Here is a 19033-nt window from a genome sequence, read left to right as displayed (position 1 = left end):
AAAGAATGCATCATATCCTGTTTTGTGATTGGACTAAGGAAGTGAATGTATTGAATGTATTGAAAGTGAAAATAAAAGCTGGCAGTTACCTTATTTCAGTTTGTAGGTCGAAAAACAATATTCTTTCTAAAACAAATAGCACTTCTCAGCCTAGGTCGTGGACATAACTGAAAAATGTGCACATGATAAGGATGAATTTGTAAAGGAGGAAACAAGCTGGTGATGATCAGAAACTTCAAAGTACACCCAACTTCTTTAGCCTGGGGGAGGATGTACATGAGAGCAGGAAGTGGTGCAGCAGATAGAGTGCCAGGCCCAGAGTCAGGAAGACCTGGGTTCCAATGCAGACACTTCTTAGCAGTGTGATCCTAGCCAAGTCACATCACTGTGTTTGCCTCCGTTTCCTCATCTGTAAAATTTGGAGAAGGAAATGTGGCAAACCACTCCAGTATCTCTGCCAAGAAAACCCCAAATGGGGTTACGACAAGTCAGACAGAATTGACCAACAATAACAACAAGGAGAACGTGTACAAAGACAAGGAGAGGTCTTGGCACATCCACCAAGGGGGGCTGGGGGTGAGGAGGAGGGAGAGGAGCAGGAGAAGAGGAGTGGGGGAGACTGACCAGATGGAAACTCTGATGATGGTAACTCTTCATTGTTCATCAGTGGCTTTTTTGGCTTCCACTCCAAAGAACACCATGCTCCTTGGAGGCAGGGACTGCCTTTCTTTCATACAGAGACAGAGATATAGACAGATATAGATATAGAAATATATACACATATACATGTATACACACATACAGAACACATATACAGATATATGTGCATGTCCATACCTATACACAAACATGCATACACACACATCTACACATACATATACATACACCTCCCCATATCTCAAGCAATGAACCAAAAGCTATGGCTGATCAAAAAAGCAAAACTAGCCCAATGCATGAATGTCACTAGGCCCATACATAGCTCACAGCTGAACCATGAGCACCGGCCTGTACAACAATTAACAAACATTGGCATGGCATGCATATAGCACAAAACATAATCAGGTGAACACAGTAGCAAATAAAAACTAGTCTCAACAAATAGTCATTCACATGTACAGCAATGAACATATGTAATCACATTCTTGGGCAATTTTCACATGAGATTACCTTTCATTGTCACGCAGAGACAGGTAGAATTCTACCTTCAAGTTTACCTGCAAAATCATAACTTCGCCTAGTGCCCGCTCTAAGCTGCCTGGTTCTCCTGTCATTGCCTGACCTCTCCGGTCCTGTACCAGCCCTAGCAGTTGGTGTGGGCTGACCCTCAGAATCACTCTAGACCTGTGTCTACACCTGGACTGGAGCCTGTCAGTCTATTCAGTTTCTGTGGGTTGCATCTACACCCTATGAGTTTCTGTGGCAGTTTGAGGAATGAAAGGAGCTGACTCCAGATTTAATTCTCCTGCCCTGCAATGATACATAGAGTCTCCTTTTCATCACTTCCAGTGCCCATATCTGGGTCACAAAGTCTTTGCTGGTCTCTTTTTCTCAGCCTTTTCCCAGGTGAGTGGCTATCAGCTCTCTTCACCTGCTCATTGGAAAGTCCAACTGCCTCTCCTAGGGGAATGAGATGGTTGTGATAAATAGCCCTTATAAGACCTCCTCCATTCCCTGCGTCTCTTTTGTAAACTGGCAAGTTGCCTGGTCTCTTAATAACCCTGTATGAGTTAGCTAAAAAACCTAAGCATAAAGAATGAATGGGTTAAAGAACACAATATAGAAACAATAAATAGTTTTATTAAAGAGAAAAGATAATGACATAGCATTTCCAAGCCTACGGGATACAACAAAAGCAGTAATCAGAGGAAAATTTATTTTTCCAAATGATTCTACCAATAAAATAGAGAAAGCAGGCCAATGAATTGGGCATACAATTAAAGACAAACTAGAAAAAGAACAAATTAACAGTCCCCAATTAAACACTAAATTGGAAATTCTAAAAATTATAGGGGAGATTAATCAAATTGAATGTAAGAAAAACATTGAATTATTAAACAAAACTAGGAGCTGGTTTGATGAAAAAAGCAATCAAATAAAGTATTGCTTAGTAATGACTTCTTTTTTCTTTAAAATAACATTATTTTTTATCACATTTTATTTATTTATTATATTTATCATATTACATTACATTTATTTATTACATTAAATTAAAGGATTTTGTATGAATAAAACCAATGTAACCAAGTCAGAAGGAAAGTAAAAAAATTGGCAGAAAAATTTACAGACAGTTTCTCAGATAAAGGTCTCATGTCTCAAATATATAAAGAACTTTGTTAAATACATGAGAATATAATCATTTCCCAACAGATTGTCAAAACATATGAACAAGCAGTTTTCCAATCAAGAAACTAAAACAATTTTTAGTCACACAAAAATGCTCTAAAATATTATTGATTAGGAAAATTCAAATTAAAACACCCTAGAGATATCATTTTACCCCATCATGATTAACTAAAATAATAAAAGAGGAAAGTGACAAATGTTGGGAGGAATGTGGAATAATTGGGACATCAATCCATGACTGGTAGGACTGTGAGCTAATCTAACCATTTTGGAAAACAATCTAGAACTATGCCCAAAGAGCTATAAAAACTGTGCCCTAAGACACTTACTACAGAGGGGACCCAGGGCAAGTCACTTAAACCCAGTTTCCTCATCTGTCAAACGAGCTGGAGAAGGAAATGGCAAACCGCTCCAGTATCTTTACAAAGAAGACTTCAAATAGGATAACAAAGAGTAAGATATGACTAAACAATTAAATAACAACAAAAAATAAATTATATAACATAAATTAAAAAAAAAACCTTTATGTAAAACACCAGGTGGCCAGCCACCTTTTTCACGTTGGTCCTTGGCAAGCAGAGTCTCTTCATCCCAGACACATAGTCATAGCCCATTCACCCTCTCAGAACTCGGGCACTGTTGCCCAGGTTGCCACGCTCTGCTCTGGGACAGGACATACGAACTGGATGTTGGTGGTGAAACTTTTGGCCTGCTTTAGATATCACTGGCCATGTGGAATGCTTCTGGCTCCAAAGCTAGGAGGAGGTTCAAGCAGGAGGTGGCCACCATTGCTGGGGATGAGCTTTGTCCCAATGACAGACAGAGAGTATGACTTGGCCTTGGCATTTCACTGTACTCCCAAGGGCACAATCAAGGTTCCCTGCTGTCCTGACTCTGGCATGTTACTTCACTTATTAGAGCTGATTCTTCTTGTTGTCCAGTCTCCTGCCCAGGCAAGTTGGTGACTGAACCAGTGGCCTCAAGAGGGTCAAAGATATTTCCACCATGTGATGCTTTGGCCTGAAATAGAGAAAAATATAGATGAAAAAGGAAAAAGTAGCCAGTTTGAGGGTGTTCCAAAATTTTTAGGCCTATTTCTCTGTGTGTGTGTGTGTGTGTGTGTGTGTGTGTGTGTGTTTGCTTAACTACATTTATCTCCCTTCCACATCACAACTTTCTCCATTGCAGTTTTGATTTATTACAGGTTGGCAAAAGCAATTAAATGGGAATTGCGGGAGTTTTGCAGAAGCTCCAGGCTATAAGCCCAGGCCAGCAGCCAACGCAGAAATGTGTAGAAACTCAGAAATGCATAAATATATGTATAATAGTGCATAATATCAGCATATTTTACCTTTTAATAACATAATTTTTATGGATTTTTGACATAATTTGGACTTCTTCCATGATATGAAGTGAGGGGGGGTGCAAAAAAATTTTTATGGATTTTCCAGATCACTGAGGAGCCACACTCCTAACCCTGCAATGTAGAAGGATTAACTGTATAATCACTGATCCAGCCCTTACATATCACAGGAAAATTCTGAAACTCCAAAAAGAAAGTGACCTATCCAAGATCAAACAAGAACCTTATATACAAACTCACTTCCAGGACTTCTCATGGCTTTTCCCTATCATAGGATCGTAAATTTAGAGTAGGAAGCAGCCTCAGAGGCCAATGACCTCAGACCTGAGCAAGAAACCTCTTTCTCAGCTCCCCAGAACTTGATTCTCCAGCCTCCAAATGAAGACATCTAGGAAGAAGAATAGGCTCTCTCCTAAGGCAGCAGCTTCTACTTGACAACAGCTGGAATGCTTAGGAAACTTTTCCTGACTTTAAGCCTAGTCAAAGCCTAATCATAGATGACCCTCTTTGTGACTCCCACCCATTGGTGTTGGTTCTACCCTCTGGGGCCAAACAAAACAAGAAAATCTTCCAAGGAAAATCCTGAAGTCACCTATGGTGTGTCCTCTTTGCTACCTTGCTCCTGACTAAACACACCCAGATCTTTCATTCAGTTCTCATATGGTAGGAAAGATAGATTTAGTGGTCATCCAGCCAAGTTGATACATTCAAGGCTCATTGTCATAGAAGAAAGGCAAATGGAAGCACTATTCTCAGCTAGAAGAGATCCCCCAGGCAGCAACATTAGCAGAAAGATGTCAGGTCAGTCAAACCAACTGGTCAATCCATACGTCTGGCAGGAGCTACTCCCCCAACCTTTTATGTCATAAGCTAAAATACAAAGAAGATGAGTGTCAGGAAGCAGGATGGATACAATTTTCAGACATATAACGAATAAATAAATAGAGAAACCTCAACATGGGATGCAGTGGACAGAGCTCTAGGCTCAGAGTCAAGAAGACCTGGGTTCATATAAAGTCTCTGACACTACCTAGTGACTTTGGGCAGCCAATCAATCAACTTGCACTTATTAAATGCCTACTATGTGGCAGGCATTTTGCAGGGTTCTAGAGTAGGAAGCATAAAGAATAAAACAGGCAAAGATGGCAGCTGGAAAGCAGGGACTAGCGTGAGCTCCCCACCAAGTCCCTCCAAAAACCTACAAAAAATGGCTCTGAAGCAATTTGAGAACTACAGAACCCACAAAATAGCAGAGGGAAGCAGGGCTCCAGCCCAGGACCGCCTGGATGGTTGCTGGGTGAGGTCTTTCATGCATGGACTGGGAGTAGAGCAGAGCGGAGCAGAGCCCAGCGTGGGTGGCGCGGATCAACCAGACCAGGAGCCGGGCAGAGGGTGTTCTAGTGCCCTGAATCAGTGAGCTGTGGCAGTTGCCAGACTTCTCAACTCACAAATACCAAAGACAACAGAGAAGAACGGCAGAACCCACAAAATATCGGAGGGAAGAAGGGCACTAGCCCAGGACAGCCTGGATGGTTTCTGGGTAAGGTCTATCCCGCATGGAGCTGGGAGTGAAGCAGAGTCCAGGGTGGGCAGTGCAGACCAACCAGACCAGGAGCCAGGCGGAGCGTGCCCTAGCGCCCTGAATCAGTGAGCTGTGGCAGTTACCAGACTTCTCAACCCACAAACAACAAAGACAACAGAGAAGGTTAGTGGGAAAAGCTGAGGGGAGTGGAAGGAGTTTGTGGTTCAGCCATCACCCCGGGGGCAGCGGAGGTGGGGCAGCTACAGAACTACAGCTGCAGTTGCTTCCGGCCCCAGGCCCACCTGCTGGGAGGAATTAAGTAGTAGATCAGAGCAGGAGTGAAGAGCTTGCTGAAGATCTATGTCCAGTTCGGGTTGAGGGTTCTTGGGGAAGGAGGAGTGATGGTGTGGCAAAGCTGGCGCATCCCCACAAGCTTGGAACATAGAACTCTTTACTCTACAAGAAGTCGTACCCCACTGAAAAACTCAAGGGTCAGGTAAGTTGGCTGGGAACATGGCCAGGCAGCGAAAATGCACCCAGATTCAGTCTCAGACTTTGGAATCTTTCTTTGGTGACAAAGAAGACCAAAACATACAGCTTGAAGAAATCAACAAAGTCAAAGAGCCTACAACAAAAGCCTCCAAGAAAAATATGAACTGGTCTCAGGCCATGGAAGAGCTCAAAAAGGATTTGGAAAAGCAAGTTAGAGAAGTAGAGGAAAAATTGGGAAGAGAAATGAGAAGGATGCGAGAAAACCATGAAAAACAAGTCAATGACTTGCTAAAGGAGACCCAAAAAAATACTGAAAAATACACTGAAGAAAACAACACCTTAAAAAACAGACTAACTCAAATGGCAAAAGAGCTCCAAAAAGCCAATGAGGAGAAGAATGCCTTGAAAGGCAGAATTAGCCAAATGGAAAAGGAGGTCCAAAAGACCACTGAAGAAAATACTACCTTAAAAATTAGATTGGAGCAAGTGGAAGCTAGTGATTTGATGAGAAATCAAGATATTATAAAACATAACCAAAGGAATGAAAAAATGGAGGACAATGTGAAATATCTCATTGGAAAAACCACTGACCTGGAAAATAGATCCAGGAGAGATAATTTAAAAATTATTGGACTACCTGAAAGCCATGATCAAAAAAAGAGTCTAGGTATCATCTTTCAAGTAATTATCAAGGAGAACTGCCCTGATATTCTAGAGCCACAAGGCAAAATAGAAATTGAAAGAATCCACTGATTGCCTCCTCAAATAGATCCCAAAAAGAAATCTTCTAGGAATATTGTCGCCAAATTCTAGAGCTCCCAGGTCAAGGAGAAAATACTGCAAGCAGCCAGAAAGAAACAATTTGAGTACTGTGGAAAGACAATCAGAATAACCAAAGATCTAGCAGCTTCTACATTAAGAGATCGAAGGGCTGGGAATACGATATTCCAGAGGTCAATGGAGCTAGAATTAAAACCAAGAATCACCTACTCAGCAAAACTGAGTATCATGCTCCAAGGCAAAATATGGATTTTCAATAAAATAGAAGACTTTCAACTTTCTCAGTGAAAAGACCAGAGCTGAATAGAAAATTTGACTTTCAAACACAAGAATCAAGAGAAGCATAAAAAGGTAATCAAGAAAAAGAACAAGAAAAAGAAATTGCAAGGGACTTACTAAAGTTGGACTGTTTTGTTTACATTCCTATACAGAAAGATGATGTGTATGATTCATGAGACCTCAGTATTCGGGTAGCTGAAGGGAATATGCATATATATATATATATGTTATGTATATATATGTATATGTGAGTGTGTATGTATGCATATATGTATGTGTATATGTATAGAGAGAGAGAGTGGGCACAGGGTGAGTTGAAGATGAAGGGAAGATATCTAAAGGAAAGAAAATCAAATTAAGGGATGAGAGAGGAATATATTGAGAGAGGGAGATAGGGAGAGATAGAATGGGGTAAATTATCTCACATAAAAGTAGAAAGAAAAAACAATTCTGTAGGAAGAGAAGAGAAGGCAGGTGAGGGGAAATGAGTGAATCTTGCTCTCATCAGATTTGACCTGAGGAGGGAATACCATACATACTGAATTGGGTATCTTACTCCACAGGAAAGAAGGAGGAAGAACATAAAAAAGGGGGATGATAGAAGGGAGGGCAGATGGGGTGGAGGTAATCAAAAACAAACACTTTTGGAAACGGACAGGGTCAAGGGAGAAAATTCAATAAAGGAGGATAGGTTAGGAAGAAGCAAAATATAGTTAGTCTTTCACAACATGAATATTGCGGAAGGGTTATACATAATGATACGCATGTGGACCATGTTGAATTGCTTGACTTCTTAGGTAGGGTGGGTGGGAAAGGAAGAGGGGAGAGAATTTGGAACTCAAAGTTTTAAAAACAAATGTTCAAAAACAAAAAAAAAAGTTTTTGCATGCAACTAGAAAATAACATACACAGGCAATGGGGCATAGAAATTTATCTTGCCCTACAAGAAAGGAAGGGAAAAGGGGATGGGAGGGGAGTGGGGTGACAGAAGGGAGGGCTGACTGGGGAACAGGGCAACCAGAATATATGCCACCTTGGAGTGGGAGGGAGGGTAGAAATGGGGAGAAAATTTGTAATTGTGAAAATCAATGCTGAAAACTAAACATATTAAAAAAAGAATAAAGTAATCTCTCTTCTCAATGATCTTATATTCCAACAGGAGACATGAGGAGTACCTTTTCCCTAGCTGCTGCCCATGCCTGGAAAGGTTCCCCCCTTCCCAGTCTACATTTAAGATGGCTCAAATGCCACCTTCTGTAAGAGGTCTGTCCTGGCCCCTCCTTAATGCAAATGCCTTCACTCTGAGAGAAACACTCGTTTAACACTAAATAATCTGGTACATACATGGTGGTCTGCCCATTGTTTGCCTCATTAGAAGGATGATCTCTTCGAGGGCAGGGACTGAGCATTCTTTTATCCTAAAATTCAGCATGTTCATTGGCATATTTTTATTGTTTTTCAGGTTTTAGCTGTGTTTGACTTTTTGTGACCCTATTTGTGACCCAGAGAATGAGACCCCTGGTCCTATTTTAGAAATCTTTAACTCAGCAGTATTTGTCAGAATTTGAAGTCTTTGGGGATCACCTTCAAGAGCCCAGGGGCACATCAGACCAGAAAAAGGAGCTATGAAGAAATTGCCAATCAGCTCTGTGTACAGCGAAAGAGTTTATGGTCAAATAAAGGAGAGGGATGATCACAGAAGATTAAAATAGACAATTTTGATTACATAAAACTTAAAAGATTTTGCACAAACAAAACCAAAACAGCTAAAATTAGAAGGGAAGCAGGTAACTGAGGAAGGGGGTGGGAGGAAATCTTTCCAGCAACTTTCTCTGATAAAAGTCTCATTTCCAGAATTAATCAAATGTATAAGAACAAGAGCTATTCTCCAAATGACAAATGATTAAAGGATAGAAGAAGTTTTCAAAGGAAGAAATCCATACTGAAAAATATACTCTACATTTCTAATAATTGGAGGAATATAAATTAAAGCAACTGTGATGTTTCCCCTCATACCCATCAGATTGACAAGACTGACAAAAAAGGAAAATGGCAAATGTTGGAGGGACTGTGGGAAAACAGGCATTTTGATATACTGCTGGTCGAGCTGTGACTTGGTCCAGATATTGTGAAAAGTAATTTGGAAGTAAACCCCGAAAGTTATTATACTGTGCATTCCTTTGGCCCACTGATACCGCTTCTGATCCTCTACCCTCAGAGAGATCAAAGAAAGAGGAAAAGGACCTATATACAGCACAATATTTATAGCTTACATTTTTCTGTAGAAAAGGAATAGGAAACTAAGGCTGTGTCCACTAATTGGGGAATGACTGAACAAATTATGGTACATGAATGTAAGGGAATATTATGGTGCCATAAGAAGTGATGAAATGGATGGTTTCAGTGAAACATGGGACAACTTTGTATGAACTGATGTAGAGTGAAGTAAGCAGAACCAGGGAACAGCTTATACAGTAGCAATAACATTGTGATGACAAACAACTGAGAAAGACTCCAGACCTCAGATCAATGGAATAAACAACTACACTTTCAGAGGACTCACGTTTAAACATGCTACCCATGTCCTGATGGAGAGGTGATGGACTCAGGGTGTTGAAGGAGTCATATGTTCTCTTTGGACATGTCTAATGCATGGATGCGCTCTGTTTGACTACACATATAATTTGCTGTTAAGGTATTTGCTTTTGTTTTTCTTCTCCCATGAGGGAGGAAAGGTGAGGAGAGAAAATAGATTTTTGTCAACTAAAAAATTAGTTCATTTAAAAAGACAAAAGAAACAAAGATTCAGAGTCACTTTGTGCCACCAAAGCACATTGGAGGAGGACACCAGTGAGGAGGGAGACCTTGGTGGACTTTTCCCAGCTCTGACTAATTCCAGATTTGCCCCTGGCTGTCTGAAGTTCATGTAGATGATACAGGAGACCTGAAACCAGACTTCATGATCACGGACTCATAAATTTCCATCTGGAAGAGACTGAAGAGGTCATGTCATTCAATCCTCTCATTTTACAGATGAGGAACCTGAGGGCCAGAGAGGTAGTGTAACCTCAGGATCACATGGACAGTGAGGGCAAAGCTGAGTTTTGAACCCAAGCCCTCTCAGACCAGATCCAACCATCTTTCCATGATACCACAACTGCCTCCAGGGAGGTAGGCAGAGCTGAGGGAGGTCTGGGCACTTCTCAGGTTTCCAGAGCAGCAGCCCAAAACAACAATAGTTCTGGGTCCCTGGGTGGATGGAGACCAGGCAGACTCACCTCCAGACTTCACGTATTGGACAGCGGTGTAGACTTGGTGACACACACAGATAGCTCGCAGTCATCATCTTTCATGTCAGCACGAATATGGTCTGGGGAGAAAATACACACGGTGTTGAATGTAGGTGAGCATTCCTTTATTGTCATGAAGCCAAATTCTGAAAGAACAAATGCATCTGCTGATAAAGGTCCAGGGAGGGAGCATCCTGAGGTAGCCCATCTAGCTGTGGGCTCAAATGCTGCCCCAGATCCTTTGTGACTGAGGGAAGCTGGACAGGTTGCTCTAGGCCACTCTGACACTATGAACTGCATCAGACAGGGCACCCACATGCCTTGCTAGAAGGAATATTCTTCTCCGGGCAAAAAAAAATCACAGGCCTGGTGCCCTGACCATCACCTTCCAAGAAGAAAAAGAAGAGGAAAAGTACAAAGCATTGTGCTGAGGATGGGCGACAAGGACAAAGACAGAACAATTTCTGCCCTCAAGAAGCCAACATCCTACCTGCACAGCATCATCCACCACTTTTCCCTAGTGAAGAGGAAGTGTCTTTTGTCTTTCTGCATATTCCTGGCACTTACTGCCGTGCCTGGCACATAGTAGGCTCTTCATAAATGATTGTTTACTCCCTCGTCTTTTTCTTTCCTTCCTTCTTTCCTTCTATTCTTCCTTCCTTCTATTCTTCCTTTCTTCCTTCCTTCCTTCCTTCCTTCCTTCCTTCCTTCCTTCCTTCCTTCCTTCCTTCATCCTTCCTGTCTTCTCAGCACTTGGTTTAGTGACTTGCATACAGTAGATCTTTAATAAATACTCATTGACTGACTGACCTGGCCTTAATTTCCTATGCAGATAAAAGCAGTTGACCTAGATCATAGGATGCAGGACTAGAAGGAGCTTTGGATACCAATAAGTCTAATCTGTTTCTTTTATAATTAAAGACACTAAAGCCCAGGGAAGTAACTTGCCCACAGTCATAGAAGCAGAAAAAACCCCAAGATAAGATGACCTGCAAGTGCTCTCTCACTTTACAAATCCCATGATCCTATGAATCCAACCTTCTTGGGGAAGTAGAGTCAAGGGATCCCTGGCTGAGTGTGTGTGCTGGGGACTAAAGTTAGGAAAGGCATGGTGTGGAGAGCTGGGCTTGGGAGAGACACTCCCCAGCCAGGCCTGTCTTTGAGTTGCACAGAGCTGAGTTCTGAACCTAGAAGTAGGAACAGTGAATGGTTGCTCAAGGTCATCCTCAAGGGTTGGGGAAGCTGCTATCCCTGATCTAATAAAGCCAGCAGAAGCAGAGGTGGCAGGTGGGAGGGAGAAAGAAAGTGTTCTTGGTACCTCCACTGTCATGATAAGGGACATTAAGGCAGGCTCTGCACTTTGTATTCCCTGATGACCTACCCTAGGTAAGTGGGGAGCCCTGACAGAGACAGGCGGCTTCCTGGGAGATGCAGCTGAGACTGAAGACAGTATGTGTACTTTTTTTTGATTTCTAGAGGTGGATAGCATTTTCCTTCACAGGTCCTTTATAGTAGATTCGAACATTTATAATACTCAGAATAATTAAGTTGTTCACAGGTATTGTTCAAACTATTGCTGTTACAGTATATAACATTGTCTTGGTTCTGCTCACTTCACTTTGCAACAGTTCATGTAAGTCTTTGCATGTTTTTCTAAAATCGACAGGCTCATCAATTCTTACAGCACTGTAGTATTCATTACAATCATGTTCCACAACTTGTTCAGCCATTCCCCAATTGATGGACGTCCCCTCAATTTCCAATTCTTTCCCATCACAAAGAGATCTGCTATAAATATTTGAAAACACATGGATTCTTTTTCTTTCCTTCTGATGACCTGGAAAACAGATCTAACAGTTGTATTTCTGGGTCACATTCTTCTATCTATCTAGCCATCTATCCAGAATCTTTCATTCTTTCAATCCAGCCATTCATCTTTCTATCCAGCCAACAATCAGCCATATCTCTCTCTCTCTCTCTCTCTCCTCTCTCTCTCTCTCTCTCTCTCTCTCTCTATCTCTTTCTCTCTCTCTATCTCTTTCTCTCTCTCTCTCTGTCTCTTTCTCCCTCCCTCTCTCTCCTTCTCTCCCTCCCTCCCTCTCTCTCTCTTTCCCTCTCCCTCCCTCCCTCTCTCTCTGTCTCTCTCTTTCTACCTCCCTCCCTCTTTATCTATTATATATCTATCTCTGTTGACAATCATTACCTCCCTTTGGAGAAAGGAATGTTTTCCAAGTTTACTTCAAACAGTTGTGGTGATCAGAAATCTCAGTTAGATTGTCTTAGTGTGAATTTAACAGGTTAGTGATTAGCAGCAGAAATATAACTAGGAATCTCTGTGCCTGGGGGCAAGTACCACAAACTGAACCTGGGTCAAGCCCACCCTCAGTTAAGTGGGGAAGGGGGTGGGAGAAGAATGAGGAAGGATGAGGACAAGGGGAAGCACTCCCCTGCCTTCCAGCTGGCCTTTCTCTAGATTCACTAAATGAATTTATGATTTAGGTACTGAGAGCTGTTGCTTTTATAGCTCTAAAGGACTCCAATATTGGTCAGAGCCCTCCCTCTAAATTCAATATCCTGCGGTAAAGTCCCCACCACTCCAGCCTTTTTAGGCCTCTGCTTACCTGCTTGGTTTTTTTTCCTTCTAACTAACTTCACCACCAAAATGATGGCAGCGGCAGCGATGACAGCGATGACAACGATGGCAATGAATGGAATGATGATAAATGTGAGTTGATAGTTGCTATATGGAGAGCACAATTCATCCTTGGTGTCCGTGCCTGGCTTTTCTTCAAATAAACCCTGTGCAGTACAACTAGGAAGATGGAGGAATACGCATGTCATTGAACATGAGCTCATTCCCATCAGCCCAGCAAAACCAAGTTATCCAACTCCTCCCCCAGTTGCACTCAGCCATGCAACCCAGCAGCCAAAGGAGCTGACAGAAAGAGAGGCAGAGTATCCCAAAAAGAGGAAGAGAAGTAGGTGAAGCAAAAGTGTACACCTCTCCAATTTGTAGACAATACACAAAACCAGGAGGGAGGGCATGCATGTTGGATTAGCTAGAAAGCCAGTATTCCCAGGATCCAAAAAAATTTTGACAAAATAGAGCCATGAGACAAGATTGTTGTTTTTTTTCCCCTCTTGTAAGAAACGGGGAGAGGGGAGGGGGAGAGCAGTTTTGTTTCCACAGAGTTGAAAGCATTCCTCTTCCTCATGTGCCCCCCCCAGCTTTAGCAGAATGTAAGTGAGGTGACTGGTTAGAATTAGTTCTAATGAAAGCTCTGGGGTGAAAGGTTAGAGGCTTGTATCCATGCCGTTTGAGGACGACATGACCAAGGCAGTCAGGGGGTTGTATCTGACCAATGAAGAGCCTGGTGGGAGAATCGAAGGAAGAGCCAGTAAAAGGACTGGCGTCCATCTGAGTCCTTTGTACTCTTCTGTACTCTGTTCAGGAGACGTTCCCATTTATTCAGACCAAATAAATGTAAAACATAATTAAAGCGCCCCGGCGTGGGTGGCGTCCTTTCTCATGAGAAAGCAATAAAATTCCTTTTTGCCTTCTCTGGAGAATGGTCTCTGTTTATTTTTAATGTGAGTAGTGTTCTCAGACCCATACACTGTTGTTTTTGAGGGGAACAGAACTGCAATCAGGGGAGACCCTGGCCCTTTTCTGCTTCATATGTCTAAGAGACAGAACCAGTGGTGGGATTCAGCCAATTCTCATCGGGTTGGTAGAACCGATACCTAATTTTATGTTGAATTTGGTGAAACAGTTGTTAAAATGGCTCTTGTAATTAGGGTTCTCTCTAAGGTGGGCACCTGGGCAGCCTCCCAATGTAGAAATCACAAATCTACATTCCTTACTCTTTTTTAATGTTCATCTGACCAACAGTGTTTTCTAAGTGTCTGTAGTAATGTTCATTCCGTGCATAGGTGAAAAAAAATTGATGGAACCAGACTTATAATATTCATTCATTCATTTCTTAAAACTCATTATATCTTTGATGGAAATGCTACATTTTAATTCCCTCATTTTTGTTACTTCAGTAACAATCATATAATGTAAAGACAAAAAGTGCCAAAAAACCATGGGGTGACAAGCTGTCATTTATTTCCACTTTGTGTTATGCCCCCAAATTCCCCCTGAGATATTACGAGTGTGCTGGTATTCCCTGAATAGTGAAGCCAATAGGAAGTTGGGACACAATGAACCAATAAAAATATAGATTTTAAGGGTTATGTCGTCACCCATTTCAGAAGCCATGGAAATAGAATAGGTAGGATGAGTTTTGGTTCTGCATATTTTCCAACATTGGCTGCTGTGGTCACATGGCTGTTTTTGCTCCATAAGAATACGTTTTTTAATATTTTTTCATTATTATTTTAAAACTCTTTCTTATAACATAATCTAGTTTTGTGTACCTCTTTTATTATTCTTATTTGAGTATTAAATGCATGAAATATTAAACTACATTTCAGTATATCTTTTTCTATACTTAAAATGGTCATTAGGGCAGAGAACCAGTTGTTAATTTATTTGAATCCTACCACTGGACAGAACTCTAGGCTTCCCAACTCCAAGGCAAGCCCTGTATTCCCTATCGCCTATGCTAACAGTAAGAAGGAAAATAATAGAATTGAATGAAATCAATGCCTTACAATTAGGCTAAAAAAATCATCTCAAAAAGATCATAGAGCCAGAGATAGCTAGGTGGTCCAGTGGACATCAGTGGACATAGCCCTAGAGTCTGGAACATGGGAATTCACATCTTAGTTTAGCCATTTCCTGGCTGTGTGACCTTGAGCAAATCACTTAACCTCTGTTTGCTTCACTTCCTAGTGTTGTTCTGAGGAGCAAAGGAGACAAGGCCTAGAAAGTGCTATGTAATGATGCCTATTATTATTGTTACACTAACTGTTGTCCCAGTGCCCATGGGTATGAGACCCTGTCCTTTTTTGGTCGAGAGGAATGCCCTGCCCAGCAGGAGCTGGCTGACAGAGTTGGTAGGAGGACTCCAGCCTTCATCAATCCTTTCTAGGACCCCTCAAGCTTCAAGATTTTTGGGGGGAGACTCTTCAAGCATCAATGTGCCTCTGGCTTCTGGATTGAAGAGGGAAGATGGAAGAGGCCAACCCCAATTCAGATTGCTGAAGGAAAGATGCCAGAAACATGAGTGGTGCCAGCAGCCTCCATCATGTCCTCACCCCAGCTTGCTATGCTAGAGACTTGGGGAATTTTCCCTTTGGGTGAGACCTAGGACTCTCTCTTCGTCCAGCTGAGTTATCTTGCTCCTGGTGGAAAAGCGCCTTTACTCTACATTATTTGACATTATTTTCTATGTATATCTTTTCTGGTCTCCTTTTTGTTACAATTTAGATAAGTGGGTATCTTTGCTTTTCGCGATGTGTGTTCATTGTGGAGTTTGTATTAGGTGAGAAAGGAGTCAATCTTTGAATAGAGAGTTTGGAGTTTCCCTTCCTCCTCCAAAAACAGACAAAGCAATCATAAATGAGATTAAACCTGGTCATATCCCCTAAATTAACAATATTTAAGGGAGCAGATAGTTATGATTCTAGCTTAGTACCTCCTTTCTCTGAAAAGAACAAAGTGGCCTCGGGCCCCAACCTCCTGCTTCTGTTCTGGCAGGAATTAAAATCTTCCTTGGAAAAGGGCAGTTGGGAGAAAAGGCTAGAGATGTCTAGGCTTCCTGTCTTTGAGCCACATGACAGCCCACACCACAAGTGGGTCTTATTATTAATTTATTAATATTATTGCTGTTTAGCCATTTCAATCATGGCTTACTCTTCATAACCCAATTTGGGTCTTTCTTGGCAAAGATACTGGAGCGGGTTGCCATTTCCTTCTCCAGCTCATTTTACAGATAAGGAAAGTGAGGCCAACTGGGTGAAGTGACTTGCTTGAGGTCACATAGCTAGTAAACGTCCGAGGCCAGGTTTGAGCTAAGGAAAGTGGGTCTTCCTGACACCGAGCCTGGCACTTTATCTACTGTGCCACCTAGATGACAATTATTATTGGTATTGTTACTTTTGTTGTTGTTGAAACAGACACCAGGACACAGCCACTATAAAGATGAGGAAACAGGTTCAAAGTATCAAAGTGATTTATCCGTGGTCACAAAGGAAGCAAACATCCCAGGCAGAATCTTAACACAGGTCCTTTGGCTCCAGAGCCAGTGCCCTTTCCTCTGTACTATGGCACCACACTGGGAAGGAGATGAGACTAGATAATAATCTATCTGATTGCATAATCCTGTGCCAACAGATGTAAATGAGGTCAACATTTCTGATTCTATGCCAGTCAAATGCTGGTGCAAATTATCAAGAAAATGTTTCTCTCTGCATTCCCTGCCAGCACCTCCCATTTGTCCAGTAGCTACAAATTTTTGGAAGAAGAGGATCTGCTGAGTCATCACATCCTGGACCATCTTGATACCCACATCTCTGAGCTAGAGAGAGAGTGAAAGGACTCTGAGACAGCTTAGAAATCTAATCCCAAATCTAATCCAATCACAGTGTCAGGGTCCTCCAAATACAGTGACCCTGAAGGGTGAACATCCTCTCTGTTAGCAAAGTATTTCAAAATGTGAACAGAGTAAAGATGATAGGGACTGACTGCTCCAGTGAAAGCAGTGGTGAAGAACTGACCCTTCTCCTGAACACAATGATTCCTTCCTTGGGGCTGATGATCAGATGTGTGCTTTCTGCCTGGTGGACTTCTGGTAGCATCTGTTTACCAGTCTAGACTTCTTTGCTAGTGTTTTCTGTCACATGCACATTTATTGTCACAGATGTGATGTGATCTAGGTGCGGATAATTTAAAATAAAAGTTTTACAATGTACATCCTAAAAATGGAGGAGACTGCTAGGTGGTACAGTGGAGACAGCATCAACCCTGGAGTCAGGAGGACCTGAGTTCACACCCAGCCTCAGACACTTACTTGTTATGTGACCCTGGATAGGTCACTTAATCCTGATTGAGAAAGAAAGAAAGACAGACAGAAAGAAAGAAAGAAAGAAAGAAAGAAAGAAAGAAAGAAGGAAAGGAAGGAAGAAAAGGAAGAAAGAAAGAAAGAAAGAAAGAAAGAAAGAAAGGAAGAAAGAAAGAAAGAAAGAAAGAAAGAAAGAAAGAAAGAAAGAAAGAAAGAAAGAAAGAAAGAAAGAAAGAAAGAAAGAAAGAAAGAAAGAAAGAAAGAAAGAAAGAAAAAGTAAAAGCATGGAGTATGAGTGCCCCGAACCTTCTGTGTGAGTCACTAGTGCAATCGGAACACCAGCCATGGCGATTCAGCCTTAGACTACATTGGCGGGTTTAGAATAAAGGAACTGCTGTAAAGCCTGTCACATGGACACTGTCCTGGTCAGCCCACATCTGGAGAGTTGTGTTCAGGGCTCCATTTTAAGAAGTTCCTCAGTTAGCTGGAAGAACTCCCATAAGAGGGCACTAGAGACTCATAGATTCTGGGCTGGAAGGGATTCAGGGGGCCCCTCATTTATAGATGAGGAAAACCAGGCACAGAGAGTTCAAGTGACTGATAATAGCAGCCAGCATTTATGTAGCATCTCCCATTGGTTAGCACTTTAAATATTATTTCACTGGCCCAAGGACACATGAATAGCCTCCATGGCACCTGAACCCAAATTCTCTTGACTCCAAAGCCCTTTCCATGGTACTGGGCAACCAAGGCTCCAAACCAGGCATGTGAGGAGTTATGGAGATGTCCAAAGGTTGTCTCAAGTATTTAAAGGGATGTTAAGGAGAAGAGAAGTAAAGTCACTTAGCTTGGCCCCAGAAGGTAAAACCTGGAGTGGTAGAGAGAAGACACAGAAAGGCAGATTGTACTTCAGTTTAAGGGAAAAACCATAACAATGGGAACTGTCCAACAGAAGGAAGACCAGAAACAAGAGCAGATAAGCAGAGCAGCTTTGAAAGCTACAGACTGAATTTCTTTTATGCCTAAAAGGAAATGTTTGCTATAAGGAATAGGGATTCATAGTTCACTGAAAATCCAGAGGTGGCTGGAATCAGCTCAATCCATAAGCCAATGTTAAATTGTTAAATTCATGCTTCAGTAATTGGCCGATATTGCAAATTAGGGCTTGATTTGTTATTTTGCTGAGTGTCTAGACTTAAGAAAGTGACAGTGAAAATGCTGATGATGCAGAATAAACTGAAAAATGTGTCCTGTGTATATTTATTTTTCAGAGATCCAGTTGTTAAACATTTACCTGAACCCCATCCCTACCTTTCTTGGTAATTTCCTTCTCTTTTTTTCTGTTCTGCTTTAGATACGGAAACATTTGTTTTATTTGGTGTTTGTTAAGGTCAGAATTTTTGTTAAAAGCATTATAAGTGAACAAGCAAAAAGAATGAACCACCAAGTCCCAGAGAGCATGATATGCCTACTTTGTCCATGGCAGACACTGGCCAAGGGTTCCATTCGGGGAAAATGTCCCTGCCTGGCACTTTTCACAGTTGGTGTTGTTTCTCTCTGTGCCTGAAAGAGAAGGAGACATGGGAGATTTGGTGCTGAGCATAGCAATAGGATCAGAGCAAAACATGGCTGCTAGAGCAGTGTCCCTGGATTGGTTGGTCCCTTCCCTGGAAGCTCTGTGTCAGAGCAAAGAGTATTGGGAACAACTCTAAGAAACTCTCCCCAGGCCTGTGGCAAGAAATTTTTAAAATATATATGAAAATATATTTTTACATCACCTACATTACCCAATGTTTCTTTCTTCCTATTAATAAATGTTTAAGGGTCAACTGTTTGGTTTTTTTGGCAGGGGGGAGGAATACAAGGGACACTTTTTTGTTGTTTTTTATGTTTAATCGATATTACTAAAATTTTCCCAGTCACTTACTTAAAACTAAGCAATTAACAAAGCAATAAATTAAGTCCTGATTTACTGTTTCCCTATATCTGAAGTGATGATGCTCACATTGAAAAT

The 19033-nt window shown here is 41.6% G+C and overlaps 1 protein-coding gene across 2 annotated transcripts in view; it reads right to left on the bottom strand.

Moving 5' to 3' along the window:
- Positions 1–2702: 2702 nt before the first annotated feature.
- Positions 2703–19033, bottom strand: part of LOC118835415 (tumor necrosis factor receptor superfamily member 14-like) — a 38380-nt gene continuing 22049 nt past the window's right edge. For both annotated transcript variants that reach the window (XM_036742603.1, XM_036742604.1), the window contains 4 exons: positions 18492–18582; positions 12691–12881; positions 10058–10149; positions 2703–3363 (listed from right to left, as the gene is read on the bottom strand). In XM_036742603.1, coding sequence (XP_036598498.1) covers positions 10067–10149; positions 12691–12881; positions 18492–18582 — 365 coding nt within the window. In that variant the 3' untranslated portion in view covers positions 2703–3363; positions 10058–10066. The remainder of the gene's footprint in view (positions 3364–10057; positions 10150–12690; positions 12882–18491; positions 18583–19033) is intronic.

Source organism: Trichosurus vulpecula, chromosome 2 (genome assembly GCF_011100635.1).
Source record: "Trichosurus vulpecula isolate mTriVul1 chromosome 2, mTriVul1.pri, whole genome shotgun sequence".
NCBI lineage: Eukaryota > Metazoa > Chordata > Mammalia > Diprotodontia > Phalangeridae > Trichosurus > Trichosurus vulpecula.
Note: the sequence above shows the minus strand (reverse complement) of the source record. Positions and strands in the feature narration are given on the sequence as shown.